Source organism: Corvus hawaiiensis, chromosome 2 (assembly GCF_020740725.1).
Source record: "Corvus hawaiiensis isolate bCorHaw1 chromosome 2, bCorHaw1.pri.cur, whole genome shotgun sequence".
NCBI classification, from domain to species: domain Eukaryota; kingdom Metazoa; phylum Chordata; class Aves; order Passeriformes; family Corvidae; genus Corvus; species Corvus hawaiiensis.
In genome coordinates, this window is record NC_063214.1 from 21566974 (window position 1) to 21583145 (window position 16172).

The 16172-nt window shown below is 41.3% G+C and overlaps 2 protein-coding genes across 10 annotated transcripts in view; one reads left to right on the forward strand and one right to left on the reverse strand.

The window, feature by feature from the left end:
• MYH15 (myosin heavy chain 15) overlaps positions 1-1616 on the forward strand; it is a 47842-nt gene extending 46226 nt beyond the window's left edge. The window contains exon 43 of the mRNA XM_048293744.1: positions 1485-1616. Within this exon, the coding sequence (XP_048149701.1) occupies positions 1485-1502 (18 nt within the window). The 3' untranslated portion in view covers positions 1503-1616. The remainder of the gene's footprint in view (positions 1-1484) is intronic.
• The window catches only part of HHLA2 (HERV-H LTR-associating 2), a 41670-nt gene extending 25562 nt beyond the window's left edge, over positions 1-16108 (reverse strand). For 4 of the 9 annotated variants that reach the window (XR_007201496.1, XR_007201494.1, XR_007201495.1 and 1 more), the window contains exons 1-9: positions 15946-16108; positions 14853-15072; positions 14510-14565; positions 13206-13299; positions 11760-12080; positions 11047-11307; positions 8889-9188; positions 6491-6585; positions 3659-4874 (exon numbers count right to left, since the gene is read on the reverse strand). Coding sequence is in view for 5 of the 9 variants with exons in the window: in XM_048293748.1 (XP_048149705.1) it covers positions 4848-4874; positions 6491-6585; positions 8889-9188; positions 11047-11307; positions 11760-12080; positions 13206-13269 (1068 nt within the window). In the remaining 4 variants the exon portion in view is untranslated. Of the gene's footprint in view, positions 1-2620; positions 4875-6490; positions 6586-8888; positions 9189-11046; positions 11308-11759; positions 12081-13205; positions 13300-13798; positions 13901-14509; positions 14566-14852; positions 15073-15945 lie in introns of those variants that run through there. The other 5 variants (XM_048293748.1, XM_048293747.1, XM_048293746.1 and 2 more) reach the window with 5 other exon arrangements.
• Between the last annotated feature and the right edge of the window lie 64 nt (positions 16109-16172).

Consider the following 16172-nt stretch of genomic DNA (forward strand, 5'->3'; position numbering starts at 1 on the left):
AATACAGCCTGGGGATGACTACATCATAGATGATATTAAAAAATATAGATATTTATAAATATATAAATTTATACTATATTATAAATATAGATATTATAAATATAGCTATTTTAACATTGCTCTTTCAGTGACCTTGTATTGATTTGAAGAGCTGGATGAAAAGAAAATATTGGTGATTAGTCACTTAGCTGCTGGGAAGTCAGTCATTAGTGATTAGAAATATATTTGTGATGTTTTGCACTTGAACTGAATGGTAGCAGAATAATGTTGATGAAACTAGAAAGCACTTAAGAACTTAGTCTGGAACTGACAGCAAACTTATTTGTTTGCCTTGTGACAACCAGGGAAAATAAGAGTGGGGTTGTTACTTTTAGGAATGATAGAAAGCTGGGTCATTGCTAAATCTATTTCATTTGCAAGCGAACCAAACTTCCATGCTGAACATCACGTAAGTTTTATGGAGTTGATAGCTCCCAAGTTAAGAAAGAGGGGGAAAACGTCCTTTACACTCTTAATTTCTGCTTTTATATTGGCCTAATTAAGTCACCTTTAACTGATATAAATGACTGTTGCTCCACCATCTAGAGCAGAGCTACATTAAAACGACATGAATATCTGTTTTTTCACACATTTACATACAATCGAAGCAGTACTGTAACTGAGCCTCAAAATACTTGCAGCTTTTAAGGGTAAAAAATTTCCACAGATTTTTCTAAATTATTCTACCCCTACAAAAAAATCGAAACTAATATAGATTCACTTAAAGATACACAAAGCCATGGCATCACACAAACACCGAAATAGGAACACCATGGGAGTAGGTTTTTTTAAAAATATTGTTAAGGTTGCTGTTTATTTCCTGTACCTTACTGGTATCGTCTTTCTGCCTCAAATATGCAGAAGTCACAGAGAAGTGGATGCCTGTTTTTATTAGTCAAATGCTGTCTGCCAACACCAATTGCAGCTCTGGCAATGTAGCAGAGTGTTACACTGCCAAAAGATGAGCTCAGTGGTGAATGCAGAGGTGGCAGCTCCACAAGAAGGGTCTTGTGGGAGTAACTGCAGGAGCTACCAGGAAACACCCTAAAGTCATGACACATTTCCTTTGGGGAGAGAAGGGCACTCTAGAGACTCCTTTAATCCTGCAGCATCAGAAATGCCTTATCTACTGCTACGAGTACCCCTTTCCTGAAAACCATGGTTTGTGATTCAGAACACCATCATCTACTAACACAGGGTTGTAGAAGTCCTCTGCTATCAAAAGGCTCTGTATAATCTAGAACAAATACAGGATACCTGCATTGCTAGCTGGAATAAGATGGCAAATGTTGTCTAGATTGCTGCTAGTCTATTTCAGATACAAACTGGTAATACCAGGGAGCAGAAGCATTAGTGAAGCTTTTGTCATTTACTTGTGAACTTACCCTAAAACCCCTCAACACTTCTATTTTTAATAGTTGTATACTATCTCAATTGCATTTCAGGTTCATGAAGAGGAATAAAAAAGTCCAAGCTGACAGATATGAGAAAATACTTGACATAATCAGGCACAACTGAAAGCAGATGTAGAATAAAAATAAGCACTTACAGAAATAAACATCAAGTGAAAATCCAAATAGACTGTATAGTGTATTTCATTCATTTATTTGTGTTTCTATTTTGCCAAGCCTCAGGGATCAATAGAAGATTAAATCTCGCCAACAGCCGACTTCATTATGTTGGAACAAATCCTAACTGGCAGATCTCTGACAAAATCAAAGCTAAGGGCAAATCCAGTCATGCTTCACAGCCTCACATATTTCATATGCAGATTGTTAAAGCAGCTGTTGTGGCTTAGGAATGGTACTTCTCAGTTCACTCTCTCAAACCTGCCACTCTCTTGCTCTCCTTTCCCCTCCGCCCACTCCAGAAATGGAGTTGGAAGCACAAAAGGTGAAAGATAACAGGCTGAAATAGGATTGATTTCCTGGAAACAGCCATGAGATAAAATGAATAGTAACAGCATCAGTATTTATTTTAAAAGTGTACAAAAGAGAGGATGATGCACATGCAGAAATGCTCACCATGGATCCCTCCTTGAAGGAACCCCTTTTACCCCAAAGAGAGTAGTCCCTCTCCCTGTCCCCCAATGAAGTGATGTGGTATCAAATAACATGAGGGTCCTGGTCATGCCCCCTCATGGCTATTGCAACAAAAATAACCTTGTCCTGGCTGGAACCAGGACAGCAACACAGACTAAACCCGTGCAAGAGGACAGCCCTTGAAGCTGGGATAACCCAGCTTCCATTTGTCCTGCCAGTAGGACCCTGAGTTTTGGAGGAGAAGTAAAGATTTTCATATAAACAGTCAGTTTATAAGCTTCCACTACCACCAGTCAAATGACTTCTCTTTGCCAGCTGCAGGATGGGCACAGGAGATGCTGCCAAGGGACACCTCCCTGTGGCTCAGAAATAGTGTTCTTTCCGCCTTTTCTGCCTTTAAACAGGGAACTGGTCCACGGTGGTTTTAACATGAGCCAGAAAATTAAACTTCAAATAAGCCACTCCTAAAATCAAACTCCAAATAAGCAACTCCCCTTCTTCCCACTCCTTTCTGGTAAGAGAGAGACAAAAGCAGAGACTGTGGGTTGAGATAATTTACTGAAAGCAAAGAGCAACAATAGCAAGAGTTGTTAATAACAAAAGTATACAAAAAGAGAACATTCTTTTTCCACAAAAAGGTGTTCACCACCTCAACTTAGTTCCAGGTGGCTGCTGGGACAAAGACAAAATGGTGTACACACCCCGTAGGTCATGTCCATGTGGTCCCCTGGGACAAGGACAAGATGGCAGCCATTCCAGTTCTGCTGGCTCCACATGTTTTTCCAGATGAAGACCAGGTGGCAACCATTCCCACACACCATGTGGTCCCCAGGACAAAAGCAAGACCTTGGGTGAGGCTCCCACAGCTAACATTTCCCATTCCTGAGCCCAAGACAATGGAAAACAATGACGGACAAGCCCCCGAAAGCTGGATCATCCATGTCACACCGCCCATTTTCCAGACCGCTGTGCTGGGCAGCATTTGGCTCCTCACAGCTCTCAGTCTGCCAGTGTTTGTTCCCCACAGCTGTTCCCACTCTGACACTGTTCCCCCCACCACTGCCAGGGTGTATGCACTCTGCTGGGCTCAGACTCACTGCTGTTGTAGACACAGTCTTCATTTTAAATTAAAATACTAAATGAAATGAAAATCAGTAAGCCCTCTCTTTCCCTCACACTGGAAAAAAAACCAACCCAACTCTCAGAACTAGTGGATTTCTTCTTCTGTGGAAACTTCTTTGTCCCTTTAGGAAATCCAAGTTCCAACTTTTCATGCTGACTTTTCATGGGACGAGTGGGAGCTTCAGACAAGCCCTGCCTTATTTTTGGCAAAACAGCTCAAATTTAAGAAATCACTCTGGCCCACAAGTTCTAAGGATCTAGTCTATTTATAAAGTGAGTTATTTACTGAACAGACAGCAAGTAACACCTGAAAGGTCTTAATCAGAGTTACTTACTACACAGTATAAAATGAAAGAACTACCAGTAGATTACATAAAACAGTGATTGATATCAAGGTACCTATATTAAAGCTAGCAAAAAAAACCACTATAGATTAGGAGTCAAATGTAACTTACCACCAAAATGATGATAATGTACACAGAGTCCTTTCACTCAGCCTCCAGAGGAATAACCGCAAAGCAGGCATCCCTGCTCTGGGGAGAAACCACTGGAAAATGTGCAGAAGATTCCTGCTCTGTGGAAGTTTGGTGTAGCTTACATAGTTTGTAAAGTGAGGCGTCTGTCAGTCAGAAATCCAGTTTCTCTTTCCATATCTCACTTCCACAGTAAGATGCTTATTGTCAGCTGGAAGATGCCAGACCAATGGTAATTCCATGGTGCCAAAATAGCTCACTACAAGAGAGCTTTGTCTGGTTTCAGTTATCTCACTGGTTAACAAGCAACAGATAAGCTCATGTAGGGGGGTGAGATGCCCTGCTACATGACTTTTCACATACAAGCGTACATTACTTTTTTTCCGTCCCCATTTGTCCATTACTGTTGCTCAGACAATTGCATTTCCATGTGGCTCTGTGTCTTGGGATGATTTTATAATACTGTATTCCCCTACTGTCTGCTTATTGCCCAGAAATGGGTCCCCCAGCTTTAAACTGGGTCCAGGAGAGGAGGGAGAGAAGCTGAGTGAATTCTTCAGTGCAGTTTGTGTTCAAGGACTCACACACACTCCCCTGCGTTCTCACCGCTGCAGAGCTGAGGGAGCACATTCCTGCTTTTAGCCAGCCTGGTAGCTGAGGCAAGAAATGTTCCCAGGACTGCATACCAAAATCCTCTGGAACTTCTTCTTCTTCTGGAACTGTCCAGCTTAGCAGTGATCCAAGAACCAGATCATCGGACCCTGTGGACCGGCAGCGAGCCTGCGGGGACGCCGCACCCCGGCCTTGGGCCTCGGGAGGGGCCGAGCCAGCTACAGACAGAACTCTAAAACCACCAGCTTACTCCACATCGAGGAGGTTTATTATCTAACATTACTCTTTTTTTTTCTGTGCCTGCTGGCACTCTGCTTGTTAAATAAATCGTTTTTTTAACTTTCATCCAAGAAATTCCTTTTGTATTGGTGGGGGAGGGAGTGCAGAAACCTGCCTTCTGGGGAGGAGACGTTCCTTCCAGAGCATTTCCTCCTAAACTTGTCTCAAACCGAGACACTCTGTCTAAAGGAGAAGGTGAAGGAACTCTTTGTTCTTTTCATCAACAATCTCAGAAGTATCTCTGTGCAGAAAACTACTTTCTTCCTGTATGTCAAGGTGTTCATAGGATTCCTTCCTTCCTTTTTTTCTAGATAAAATAGAAATACTTGTAAGAACTACTGATGTGTAAAATTAATCCCATAGTGGGAACAGAACAAGACACACTCACTATATAAAGATGTCAGCATTTTCCATTTTAGCATTATCTCAGTAAAATAAGCATCTACACAACAGTGTGGAAACATTCCTGGTTTTTCCATCTTGTCCTCCATCAATGTAACCAGAATTGAGTTAACCTGTAAACTGTTCCACTTCCTCTGATTACATCATGTTTGAGGGCTCAACAGGTCCCAAGACAACTTAATCTTGCTTAAATTGTTTAGACAACTGCATCTCAAAGTATATTACCATCTCTAAAGCATGTTACAACTGTTTAATAAGCAGCATGCAAGTGAATCTCTATGTAAAGAGAAAAATGAAAAAAGACTGAGGCATAATAATTTCAGAATTTTCTTTCCCATGCATTTTTGCTGTACCTCATGGTAGCCATCATAACATGTCTCCTGAAGCTTAGCAAATCCAGACTGTGACAAAATTTTAAGATACAGGGAGTTTGAAGGTAAATGTTTCCAAGGGCAGGGCAGAAGGATGGACTAAGAACTGAAGTCTGGATTTTTAAGGATACTCGCTTCCATTGCAGAGGAAACAGACAGAATATTCTAATACAGAGCCAGCCTATTACAAACACATGAGAATAAAATGCATCCACTTGAAGATACCGTGCTCCAGTAAAGAGGAGAGCTGTGCAGAGAGATGAGGTCAGGGACCATATGGTTCTAAGGATCTCCTACACAAAGCAATTTAGTATCACTTTTCAAACTGAGGTTTTGACAAGCTTTGACAGTGCATGCAATTGACAGTAGATACAATTAAACAGTAATTTGGGGCCCTGATGAAAACCAGGTAGGAACATTGTTTGAGAAACTTCACATTTTGTTTTGGATTCTTTTTGGTCTTAAAGACAAGTGAGAAAATTCAGCAATTCAATCACTCTTTAAGCAAGCTATTGGAAAATATTTGTGAAGGGTAACCACCTCTTTCATCCTTTATGAAGCACAGAAGAGCATCTGATTAAAGGAAGGGCTTGTTGACATTGTTACAACCAAAATACAACCAAAATGCACAGATGCACCATAGAGGGCCTCAAAACTTAGAAAATAGCAAGAATGAGGACAGTTTATTTATGCTGAAACTTATCTTCCTATATTTTCAGTCTTTTTTGTATGTTTTAACCCATGAAATTCAAATTTATGTTTCAATTAAACATTCAAGGTCTGGATTTAGGTTCTTCCCTTCAATTTGAGTTAGGGGTCCATTTTGAGGAGGTGGTCAATGGGTTTCAACCTCCCACTGTCAGAATTACCTTTCCGTACTTACTGCTCAGTTCTTTTGACTTCACTCCTGGTGACCCTTGTCCAGACAGCCCATTAACATTGGGATTGTCTTCCCTTTTTCTTAAAACAAAAGATCAGCCTAGCAAACAATGCTAACAGTGCAGTTGTTCAATCATAACTGTCTAGATACAGCTACTGATCACCAATTGTTTTTAAAGTTGCAAAGTTTGGCTCAAACCCTCATTCAAATCTTGAGGGGCTTGGTATCAACAGTACCTTAAAAAATAAGTACTATAATGATTGTACATACCTTGAGATAGCAAACTGCTACCGCTGTTGCCACTGTTGTCACCACTGCAACAAACAGTGCTCCTAGCACAATCTTCCAGGTCTTGCCTGAATTTTCTTTAAAAATACAAAAACAAAACAGAAGTGCTTTATATCGCAAATTAATATTCACTATTGTTCAATAAATATAAGCTATGATTTTTCTTACTAGTAATTTAAAAGGTATGATTTAGGGAGAAAGAAACATTAAAAGGAAACTGAGACAAAGACAACAATGTTAAGTTACTTGACTCATACTATAAGACTTTGAAGTGATACTTTACCAACTTAAGTGTGAATAGCCAAAAGCAGATTATTTTATTTAATTGTGCTGATGGCAAATTCCATGTGTGCTCATAGGATAGGATTTGACAGCTTCTTAATACAAGTCCCATTTAAAAGCAATCAACTGCCCAGTATGTCAAACACTGTCTCCAGGTATGGTGCTCAGTGCCATTAACAGCACTGCTCATTTACAGTAGAGCAGCTCTGTAAATGTTATCCAGCCTGGATCATAAGTTTCATAACTCCTACTGCAAAATCTTTGCAACTTTAATCTGAAACGTTGCCCAGCTTCATAGTGCAACTATGCAATCCAGGTGGACACAAGAAATCCTGAGGTGGGTGATAACCATGGATTCCACAGGAGATCAAAGCTCACCTAGTAGAAACCCCTGCACAGCACCAAACTGTCAGAAGAACAGTATGGTTCTTCTACCTCAGGCTATATTTCCTCTGCTGTGTCCTGTCCGAAGAATTTGAAAAATTCTACACTCCTCTGGAAACTTCCTATGGATGTCTAGCAAACAACTAAAAAATAAGAACTGCTAAAACGGAGCATTTAATCTAGTCATTGCCTTAGCTTGACTCTGTAGCCACATGCAGATCTATGTTATACCTTGCCAGTTCCAGTGGTAGAGCAGCTTTAAGCTGCAACCCTTCCTTACACAGAAGAGAGCTGCTTAAATGACTGTAAATTCATCTCTTTTTTTTCCCCTCAGAAGCCTTCTTTCCAGTGGCCCTTGGAAACCCTTCTGATGGCTCAGCAGCTGCTATCCAATGTGGTCTAGCCCATCCCCTACTGTGTCCAGACGCTTATCTGCTTTCCGGCTGCGCTGCCACAAAGGTGCTCATCTCTCTGTAAGTGTCTTCTCAGTTCTGTATAACCAAACTGTGGACCCCAAGCAGGAACATCCTGTGAGCAGCACAGTAATGTCACCACTGAAGAGGGGCTTTCTATCACCTATGGCTGTTGTAAGATCCATCAGAGAGCAGCTAGAGAAAGGCATTTGTAGCGGATGATCCCAATGACATTTGGACTGTCTCCAGTAGATGTACAGGGAGACGGATGGACTTGTGAACAGAAGGTAGGAGTGTCAGCTAAAGGTGTAACTCCTTGGAGGTGTTGGATGCTCTCCACTCTAGAAGCACAATATTAGCTTTACAGGATAAGGAAGATCAGGCTGCAATTTGAGCTGCAGGGAAGTATGTTTGTCTGACTTAAGTGTTTTCTTTAATCCAACTCCCCTCCTTCAGGTTGCATACAGCCGCTGCCATCTAAACCATCAGGTTTTCAGAATGAAATTAAGCCATCATGAGGGAGGGGGAAGAAGGGAAGACAAAAAGATGTAGCTATTATCACTTATTTTACCCCCTTTTATGTTGCCTCTATTTTTCATGTCTTACTGGCTTGTTTCAAGTTCTCTTCTTTGTTTAGAAGAGGTGCCCTATATTAGTTCACAATCTTTTAGGTGATTGTATTTAATTGTGTAAAATGTCTGTATGCTACTGTTGTATGTCCTACTGAGAATGAAATAACTGTAACTAAGATTTCACAGCTAGAAATTTACTATAGCTCATAGAAACACAGGCATGCACTTAAACATATATATCCCCAGGCCTAAAAAAGGCCTGCTGTGTAGAATTAAAGCTTTGAAAATAACAACTGTGGGTTCTCAACAAGCTTTCTTCTGCAGCCAAACTTGTACCACATGCTTTGGGCTTCCCATCATCTCTCTGCTACATTTAAAGCTGTGTTTGCTGTCAGCAGAGCATTTAGGACAGGATTCTGAGAGCCCTGCTGTGCCCTCAGCTTTGAGAGCAGTTGGTGGCAATTGAAGGCAGCCACTGATTTTGAAACCTTTGCCACAATAAGCTGCTGACTGAAAAAAAAACTTCTAGTCTTTAAATAAACACATCTGAGGTAGCGTTTTTTTTTTCCCTTGGGCCAACAATAATAAAATATGTATCTATCCTACCCAACTGTACCAATCACACAAGATGGTTTTTCTCAGTATTTTATAGATTTCTGATTGACTCTTTTGGCTGTGCATTGTCCTAACTGGTCCTCATCCTCTGAGATGGAAGGAGTGGTAACTTACCAACATGTAAAGTTCTCACAGTAAGTTTTGTGTAGAAAGGTGTTGAAATATTACACAGATATTCTCCACTGTCATCTGCAGTAAGATCATCCAGCATTAGTGAAAAGTCATTTTCGTGAACCCAGACTCGAGGCTGGTGAGAGTGAGATGTGCCATTGAAGGAGGCCAGGACTGAGCTCGCTGCATTTCTGTGTAATGTCCAGACAACACTGAAACCAGAGTCAAAGCCAGAGCTTGCGGTGTCATTCCTATGTTCACAAGGAATTACGGTGCTACCTCCTTCCACATTAAACAGGTGGTCTGAAACAGATAAAGAACTCTGCAGTTTTTTTTGGAAAATACTGTGAAGGTAATTTAAACATTTTCTGACTTTTTTCTGAGGTTTGATACTACTATGGACACACTTAAAAACATATTTCACTACTTTGATAACATATTCAAATATCACAGTATGTTTCTAAAAGCATCTGAAGATTTTAAAAACCTATCTTACACTAAAAAAATCTGATTTGTACTGGCAATATTTAAGAAAATCCTTTTTTTTCATTTGACTATTTTTCCTCTAATTGAGGGGCTCATTAATAGAAGTGATTCAGTCTAGTCTAAGTCACTGTGTAAAACAGCAGGAAATTCCACATGCTGGGAGCAGAGGGAAAATGCAACTGTTCAGATACCTGCACATCTGAAGCAAAAGCATAAAACACAACATAATTTAACTAAAAGAATAAAAAGATCATATGTAGTTAGAAATAACTTTCTGCTATGGTGGACTTAAGTACTTTACTTGTCTATGATGAACATTTAATGATTAGTGAACAGCTTTAAAAAAACAGGAAAGGGAAGGAGAAGGCAGGTAAGTGGAATTAATACCTAATATATAAAATACTAACACAAGATAAATTAACATCAGAGCACAACAATTGATTTGATATCAGGGATTTGAAAGCAGTGGTGGCTGGCAGTCAGCTGGAAAGGAAGGTAATAGATTATTTTGATATGGTATAACTACATTTGATTTCTGTGTGGGAGTTTTAACTAACAGAGGTGTGGGGCTGAAAATCGTGAATACAAAACAAAATTGTACCCCATGTTGCTATTGTACAAGTCAAAGGAAAGCAGTTTGCTATCAAAATAGTCTACTGAGGGGTTAGATGGATGCAGGGAAATTCAAATAAATGTGTAATGAAATATACCTTTTTCTCTTGTGGATCAGAGGCATAGATAAACAAAACAGACACTTATCGTGCACTTGTTAGCTATTATGATGGCATACTTTAAATCTTTCATACTGTAAGCTATTCCATGTAAATTAAAAACTGCACTCTTGTTCTGGAGCTTATGCAGTTGGTTAGGAACTGAGAGTATCTGGACACACTTTAGGGGGAAATCAGGGTGATGGAAGCATCCATGCACATCTCACAAGAGAACTGCTCTGCATTGCTCTTCATTCAATTAAGAATATTTTCTAAGAAACAGGAGAGGTTGAAAAGCAGTTATTTACTCAAACTGAATTTCCAGTGAAATTCAGGAGGAAGACAAAGCAGAATTGAAATTTCATAATCCTGCTTTTCCTTAACTAACAAAATGAGCTCCTGTTTGCTAAAATGCAAACAGTGTTTGCTGCTCTCCATTCCCATGCACCCCAGCACTCAGACCAGTACTTAAGGAAGCATGTGAAGAGAAGTACAATGAAAGGATCAAACAGTACCAATAAAAGTCTGGCAACAGATAGGAAATGGGCAAAGTAAAGATCACATATGCAGCTAGAGCAGCACGCAAACTTCCACCTCCCTCACAGAACTCACATATTCTCCAAGGTTTCCATGTATTTTGTCCAATAGACAAAATTCTTTTATTGATAGAGTGTAAAGTTTGTTTATTAGGCACCTCTTAAAATGTGAAACCGATATAGAAAAGATGTTCAGAGTAAAGGTAACTTGCAGAAGGGTGAGCTAGCCCCTCTCATTCCTACTTCTTGGAAGTAACTTGTAATGCTGTCCTGTAACCCTAACAGATGCATTGCAAACAGAAAAGTATATCCTTTTGCATTGTCCCATATCCATGTTGCCCCACTGCAGAAAGACTGTCTTTATTTTGACCCTGAAGCCAGCTGTGAAATTCAGTAACAATGGAGGAAGAGACTTCCATTCATTCCTACCTTGCATCTTCCATTCAGCAGCCCACACTTCACCGTGGAAATGAATATGACAGTAGTAAGTATCTGCCATGTTTATAATGTCCTGGTCACTTCTAAGAGAATAGAGAACTCCATTCCTGGTTTCCTCCCGATCTGTCTCTTGGATGGATATATTGCCTTTTACCCAAGATATATTTGGTGCTGGATAAGTGAGAAACGCATAGCACTTCAGTCTCCTTTCTGTCTTTGTCTTCTGGTATTCCAGTGCATAAGAAGAAGGAGCTGTATATGAAAAAAAAAAAAAAATAAAAAAAAATCCTACTACTTACCAAATAGTTTTTAACTTGAAGTGATTGCTCCTTTGAAATACCATCTGGGAGAATAAATATAGCTGAGAACAAAACTTAATCTGTGTTTGATTTCAGAAGAAAACACAGCTACTTACAGTGCCAAGATTTGTACTGTTCTGAGAAGCCACATTATGCATACCACGTAATTACCCCTTAGAAATCAGGGTGCAATAGGTTATGAAAACAAGTGCTGCACTATAATTTTCCAACCCGTGTTATGACATTTCACCAGAGAAAAAAATTGCTTCATAACACTGTCAGGCCCAAAAGGTACTCTGCTGGGTTGGAGGATTTTGATTCCATGGGAGAAACAACACAAGAAAATCTGTTGGTGTCATCCCATTTGTGATGGTGCAATCCAAGGATTTTTGATGTCTTACTGACCCCTTACGCGTAGCAGCACTTCCACTTCTGTTCCATCTTGCACTGTTCCCACATAGCAAGTGTAGGAGCCCTCATCAGTCATGGTCAGGTTACTAAGTTTCAAGGAGGCATTTCCACTAGGGATGTTCTCATGGAAAAGGTGTGTTCTGAGTCTGTAATGTGGATCTTGTCCTTCCAACTGATCCTTCTGCTGGTAGTAACTGTGCACATTTTTGTTCTCTTTGCTCCAGTGAATTACTTCATCATGCCCAGGTGGGAAACGACAAGGGAGGATGCAATCCTTGGAAAACAGCCCTGTTACTTCTTCCTGTTCTGTAAAACCTGAAGCCCATAAGTACAAGTGAGTAACTTTAATCCAATCTACAAGTATATTTCTGCCCTTCTTTATCCCTGACAAAAAAATGCTCTTGCAAGCAGCACATCCCTATCAGGTGTGCCACCATCACTTTCATGGCTTTTCTGTTACATGACTCTCTTGGGACAGCAAAGGTCTCCATTCAGTTTAATCAGGATGATAACACAGAGCTCTGCTCTTTGAACTTCTAACCAGTTTAAGTAGAAATCCCAAGTAAGCACCTACATATTCAAATCAGCACACCACCACCTTACCACATGAGCTTCAAACGTGTTTCCACATCCTGAACCACATCTTTTCATCCTTGGACTTTAAAAACCTTTTGAACTGCAGCTTCCTACATGTTCAAACCTTCACAGTGCTGTGCTGCAATGCCCCATGTTACCAGCCACCCTCACATAGTGCCAAGCAGTTGTACCATAACAGGGAAAAACGACATGGTGCTGCAACTGACAGAAAGGACAGAACTTCTTGAAACAGCTTTGCCAACACAGACAGCGCCAGGAAGTTCTGTCCCAGCCACTTGAGATAATTAAGGCGTGCATTCCACAAATTCACAGAACTGGTAGCATCTCATTTCTGTCAACATTTAATTAGGCCTTGCTAGCATAAAAGAGCAATTTAAAATTCATCTTTTAAAAAACTGACTGCATTGGCTTAGCATTGTCACGTGGACCTTCTTGGCCAAGGTCAGACAACCTGTTAGGCTGGTAGTGAGTGCCCAGGGGCAGCTGCCTTCTCAGAAACTCTGATGCCCTCTCCAGCTCATCTGGCAGGACAATCCAAATGACTTTTCCTTAGGCTTCTCAATGCAAAGTCAGCCAATTTGCTGCAAACGATTTTCAGTCTGAACTGAAAAGCACTGCCTGCTGAGCCATGGGGCAGGAACATTGGCAGGTAACAGTCTGGGGGCTCAATGTGCCCAATGGCCACAGCCATCCATGCAGCCACCTTACAGTCTTTTGCTTCAGAAGTGTTTTACATTACCCAAAATCCAATCTTTACCATTAATACACCATGTTTGAATTCACTAATTCTCCTTAAAAATAAAAATAATAAAGAAGACCATTATTAGTAAAGCTAAGACATACCCCAAAGTATAGTGCTGATGTGAAATAAATAGATGATAAGAGGTGGTATGTTCTGTCCTTTCATGTCTTCGTTGGTTCACAGACTCACATCACACTGGCAAAATAAAAGCAGGGGAGAAAACATGCTTAAAAGCAGGTAAAAGACATGCCCATGTCATAAAATTTCCTTTCTACAGTTTACTAAGGACTATAGGCCCTTGTATCAATTTTTTTGTTTGCAACAGACTTGGTCCAGATTTTTGACCTTAAGGTCATTCATTATATGATCCTATGCATTACATAATGGTTGAGGCCCTCTCATTACCTTGTAGCCCCTTGCAGATTGATACTTTATTTTTAATATATAGAAAATGTTTACTCTCAGTGTTGTTGCAGGCCTAAGGAATATTAGGCTTCATCATTCCTGAACAGGACACGAAGGAAAACTGGTCAAGTAAAATTTGCAAAACGATCTAAGATGTTCCTTGTCAAACCTGATTTTCTTTACTTCTTAAAATATATTTCTGATTACTGCAATATTTGACTTTCTGGGGTGGGAAATTTGACTGCATTTGTAAATATTGCAGATATAGAGAACTTTTTACACTTTTTACCCTTTCAGAAATGCGTGCATGGAAATCTAGGGTAGGAATGCAAAGGAGGAGGAGGCTCTCTCATCATGTCTTCTGTTTTGTCAGATAGCGATGAACTGGAACCTCTCATGCATAACAGAAAAAGAATAACCTTATTGTAACTATTACCTGAGTGAAGGAAGAATGCAGCCTTACTATCCTAAAATACAGCATACCCCAGTGGAAAAATTATCTCATGAATCAAAGAACTTGTAAAGACTTTAAAGAATTTTCCTAGTACTTTTTGCCTCCCCAAAAGGCAGATACAGGTACCATTTTTAACTGACACAGGACATGGGTTTAGCCAGACTTGCTAGCCAGACCTTTTAGTATTAATAAAATACTAAAATGAGCTCTGCATTCAAGTTGAAACCCAATCAGAGCACTCCTGCAGCAAACAGCCATTGGGATTGGTGGCTGCTCAGTGTACTTTCCTCTGTGACCTCTTCGAGAGCAGACATGCATATTGAAATATCCTCTTTTCAAACCAAATTTATTTATTTATTAGTACAAAGGATTCTGATTAATTCCTTTTCAATGTAACTTAGCGACAACACATTTCAAGCATACACACACTTAAGAGGATTGGGAAATATCAGAGGATTTCCATTTTTAGCAACAAGCAAACAAGAAAAACCAACATGTAAAAGTCTGAAAAACACGTGTTAATCACATACTACTAAAATCTCTTACCTACCACAATGATACCAGCTTTCCAGAATTTCTTCACCAAACCTTCAGAGGATTTCCTGCAGTAAAAAAAGAGAAGTAATTCTCTGCCTCCCCACACTGAAACCCTTACAACTTAAATGCTAACTTCAGTTGCTGAGGAAATACTCCTAAGGGAAGAAAGTTTCCACAATCTGAACATCTCTCCCTGTTGAACTTTGCCTCACTCCAGCTGCACTCTCAGCGCCCCACCCGCACGGCACAGAGCTCAAGTAACTAACAAAGTTAATGCCAGTCAGGCATGAGCAGGGAAGCGCAGCTGTTTCTACACTAAGACTGCGATTCAACACACACGAAGCTTTCACACCTGTTGCGTTCCCTTCTTCGGGCTTAAAAAAACTTCTTCCCTTAACCACTTCTTTTGCCTGGCTTTGTTGACCAAACCCAAAGATCCGGCAAGCGGTAATAGGAAATGAGTTCCCGTGACAAATGCGATGCTTAGAGCACCCACGTTGCCCCTCGGAAATGCGCTCGGGCGCCGCAGCGACGGCCAAAATTCTCTTACGGGGTAGAGCGAGGTCACATCTCTGCGGGCACAGGAGAACGAGAACGTAAGGTAAAAGTAATCATGACACTCTTCTCAAAAAGCTGGTAACCTGAAACAAGAAGTAGGTGCCTAGGGCTGCCTGCAGGGTTAGGTAATTATTTTCTAACAATGTTTTAACAGTGACTCACTTTCTCTGGACAATTCCAGACTTGTGTGTGCCGTCTGGTTTCCAGAAGAACAGAACGACTCAAGTGTTTTCGGGAAGAGGGCTTACAAAAAACCCCAGAGTGCAGGAAGAAGTGGCAAGAAGGGGTGCCTCCCCTCAAAGACTAGCTGGTGACAGCAGTACACAGGCGAGGTGTGTCTTGCATTCACAGAAAGAATCATTGCCTGAGATCATCAAGTCCAGCCTCTGACTGATGAGCTTCTCAACTAGACTATGGCATTAAGTGACATATCCAGTCGTTTCTTGACCACTTCCAGGGATGGTGAGGTCCCTGGACAGCTCATTGCAATGCTGGACAACCCTTTCAGTGAGGAAATTCCTCCAATATCCAGTCTAAACGTCCCCTGGCGCAGCTTGAGGCTATGTCCTCTTGTCCCGTTACTAATGAACTGGGAGAACAGACCAATTCCCACCTGGCTACAACTTCCTTTCAGGGAGATGTAAAGTGGTAAGGTCTTTCCTGAGCGGCTCCTCATGGGAACTGCACTTCAGACCCTTCACCAGCTCCGCTGCCCTTCTCTGGACGCCCTCCAGCACCTCAGTATCTGTCTCGTTGGACACAGCACTCGAGGTGCCTCACCAGTACCGAGCACATTCCCGGGAGCCGGAGCTTCCCCACCCTGCCCCACGGCCCGCCCAGCCAGCACCCGCGGCCGATGCTACAGCTCCTCGGCTGCCGACACTTACTTTTCCGCACATGCAGCTGCACAGCACCGCGCCTCAGCCCGTGAGCTACAGCCGCTGCCCACTCCGGACCTGCAGGGAGCCAGGCTTTCCGAAGTTTGTCTTGGGGAACGGGGAGAAGAACGGGACAAAGTTTGAACGAAGAGCTCACGTAAAGCCCCACATCAGTGGGCACATCAAACTTTGTCCGCGCATTGGCTGTGGGGCCACTCCGGCACCGCCCCGGGCCC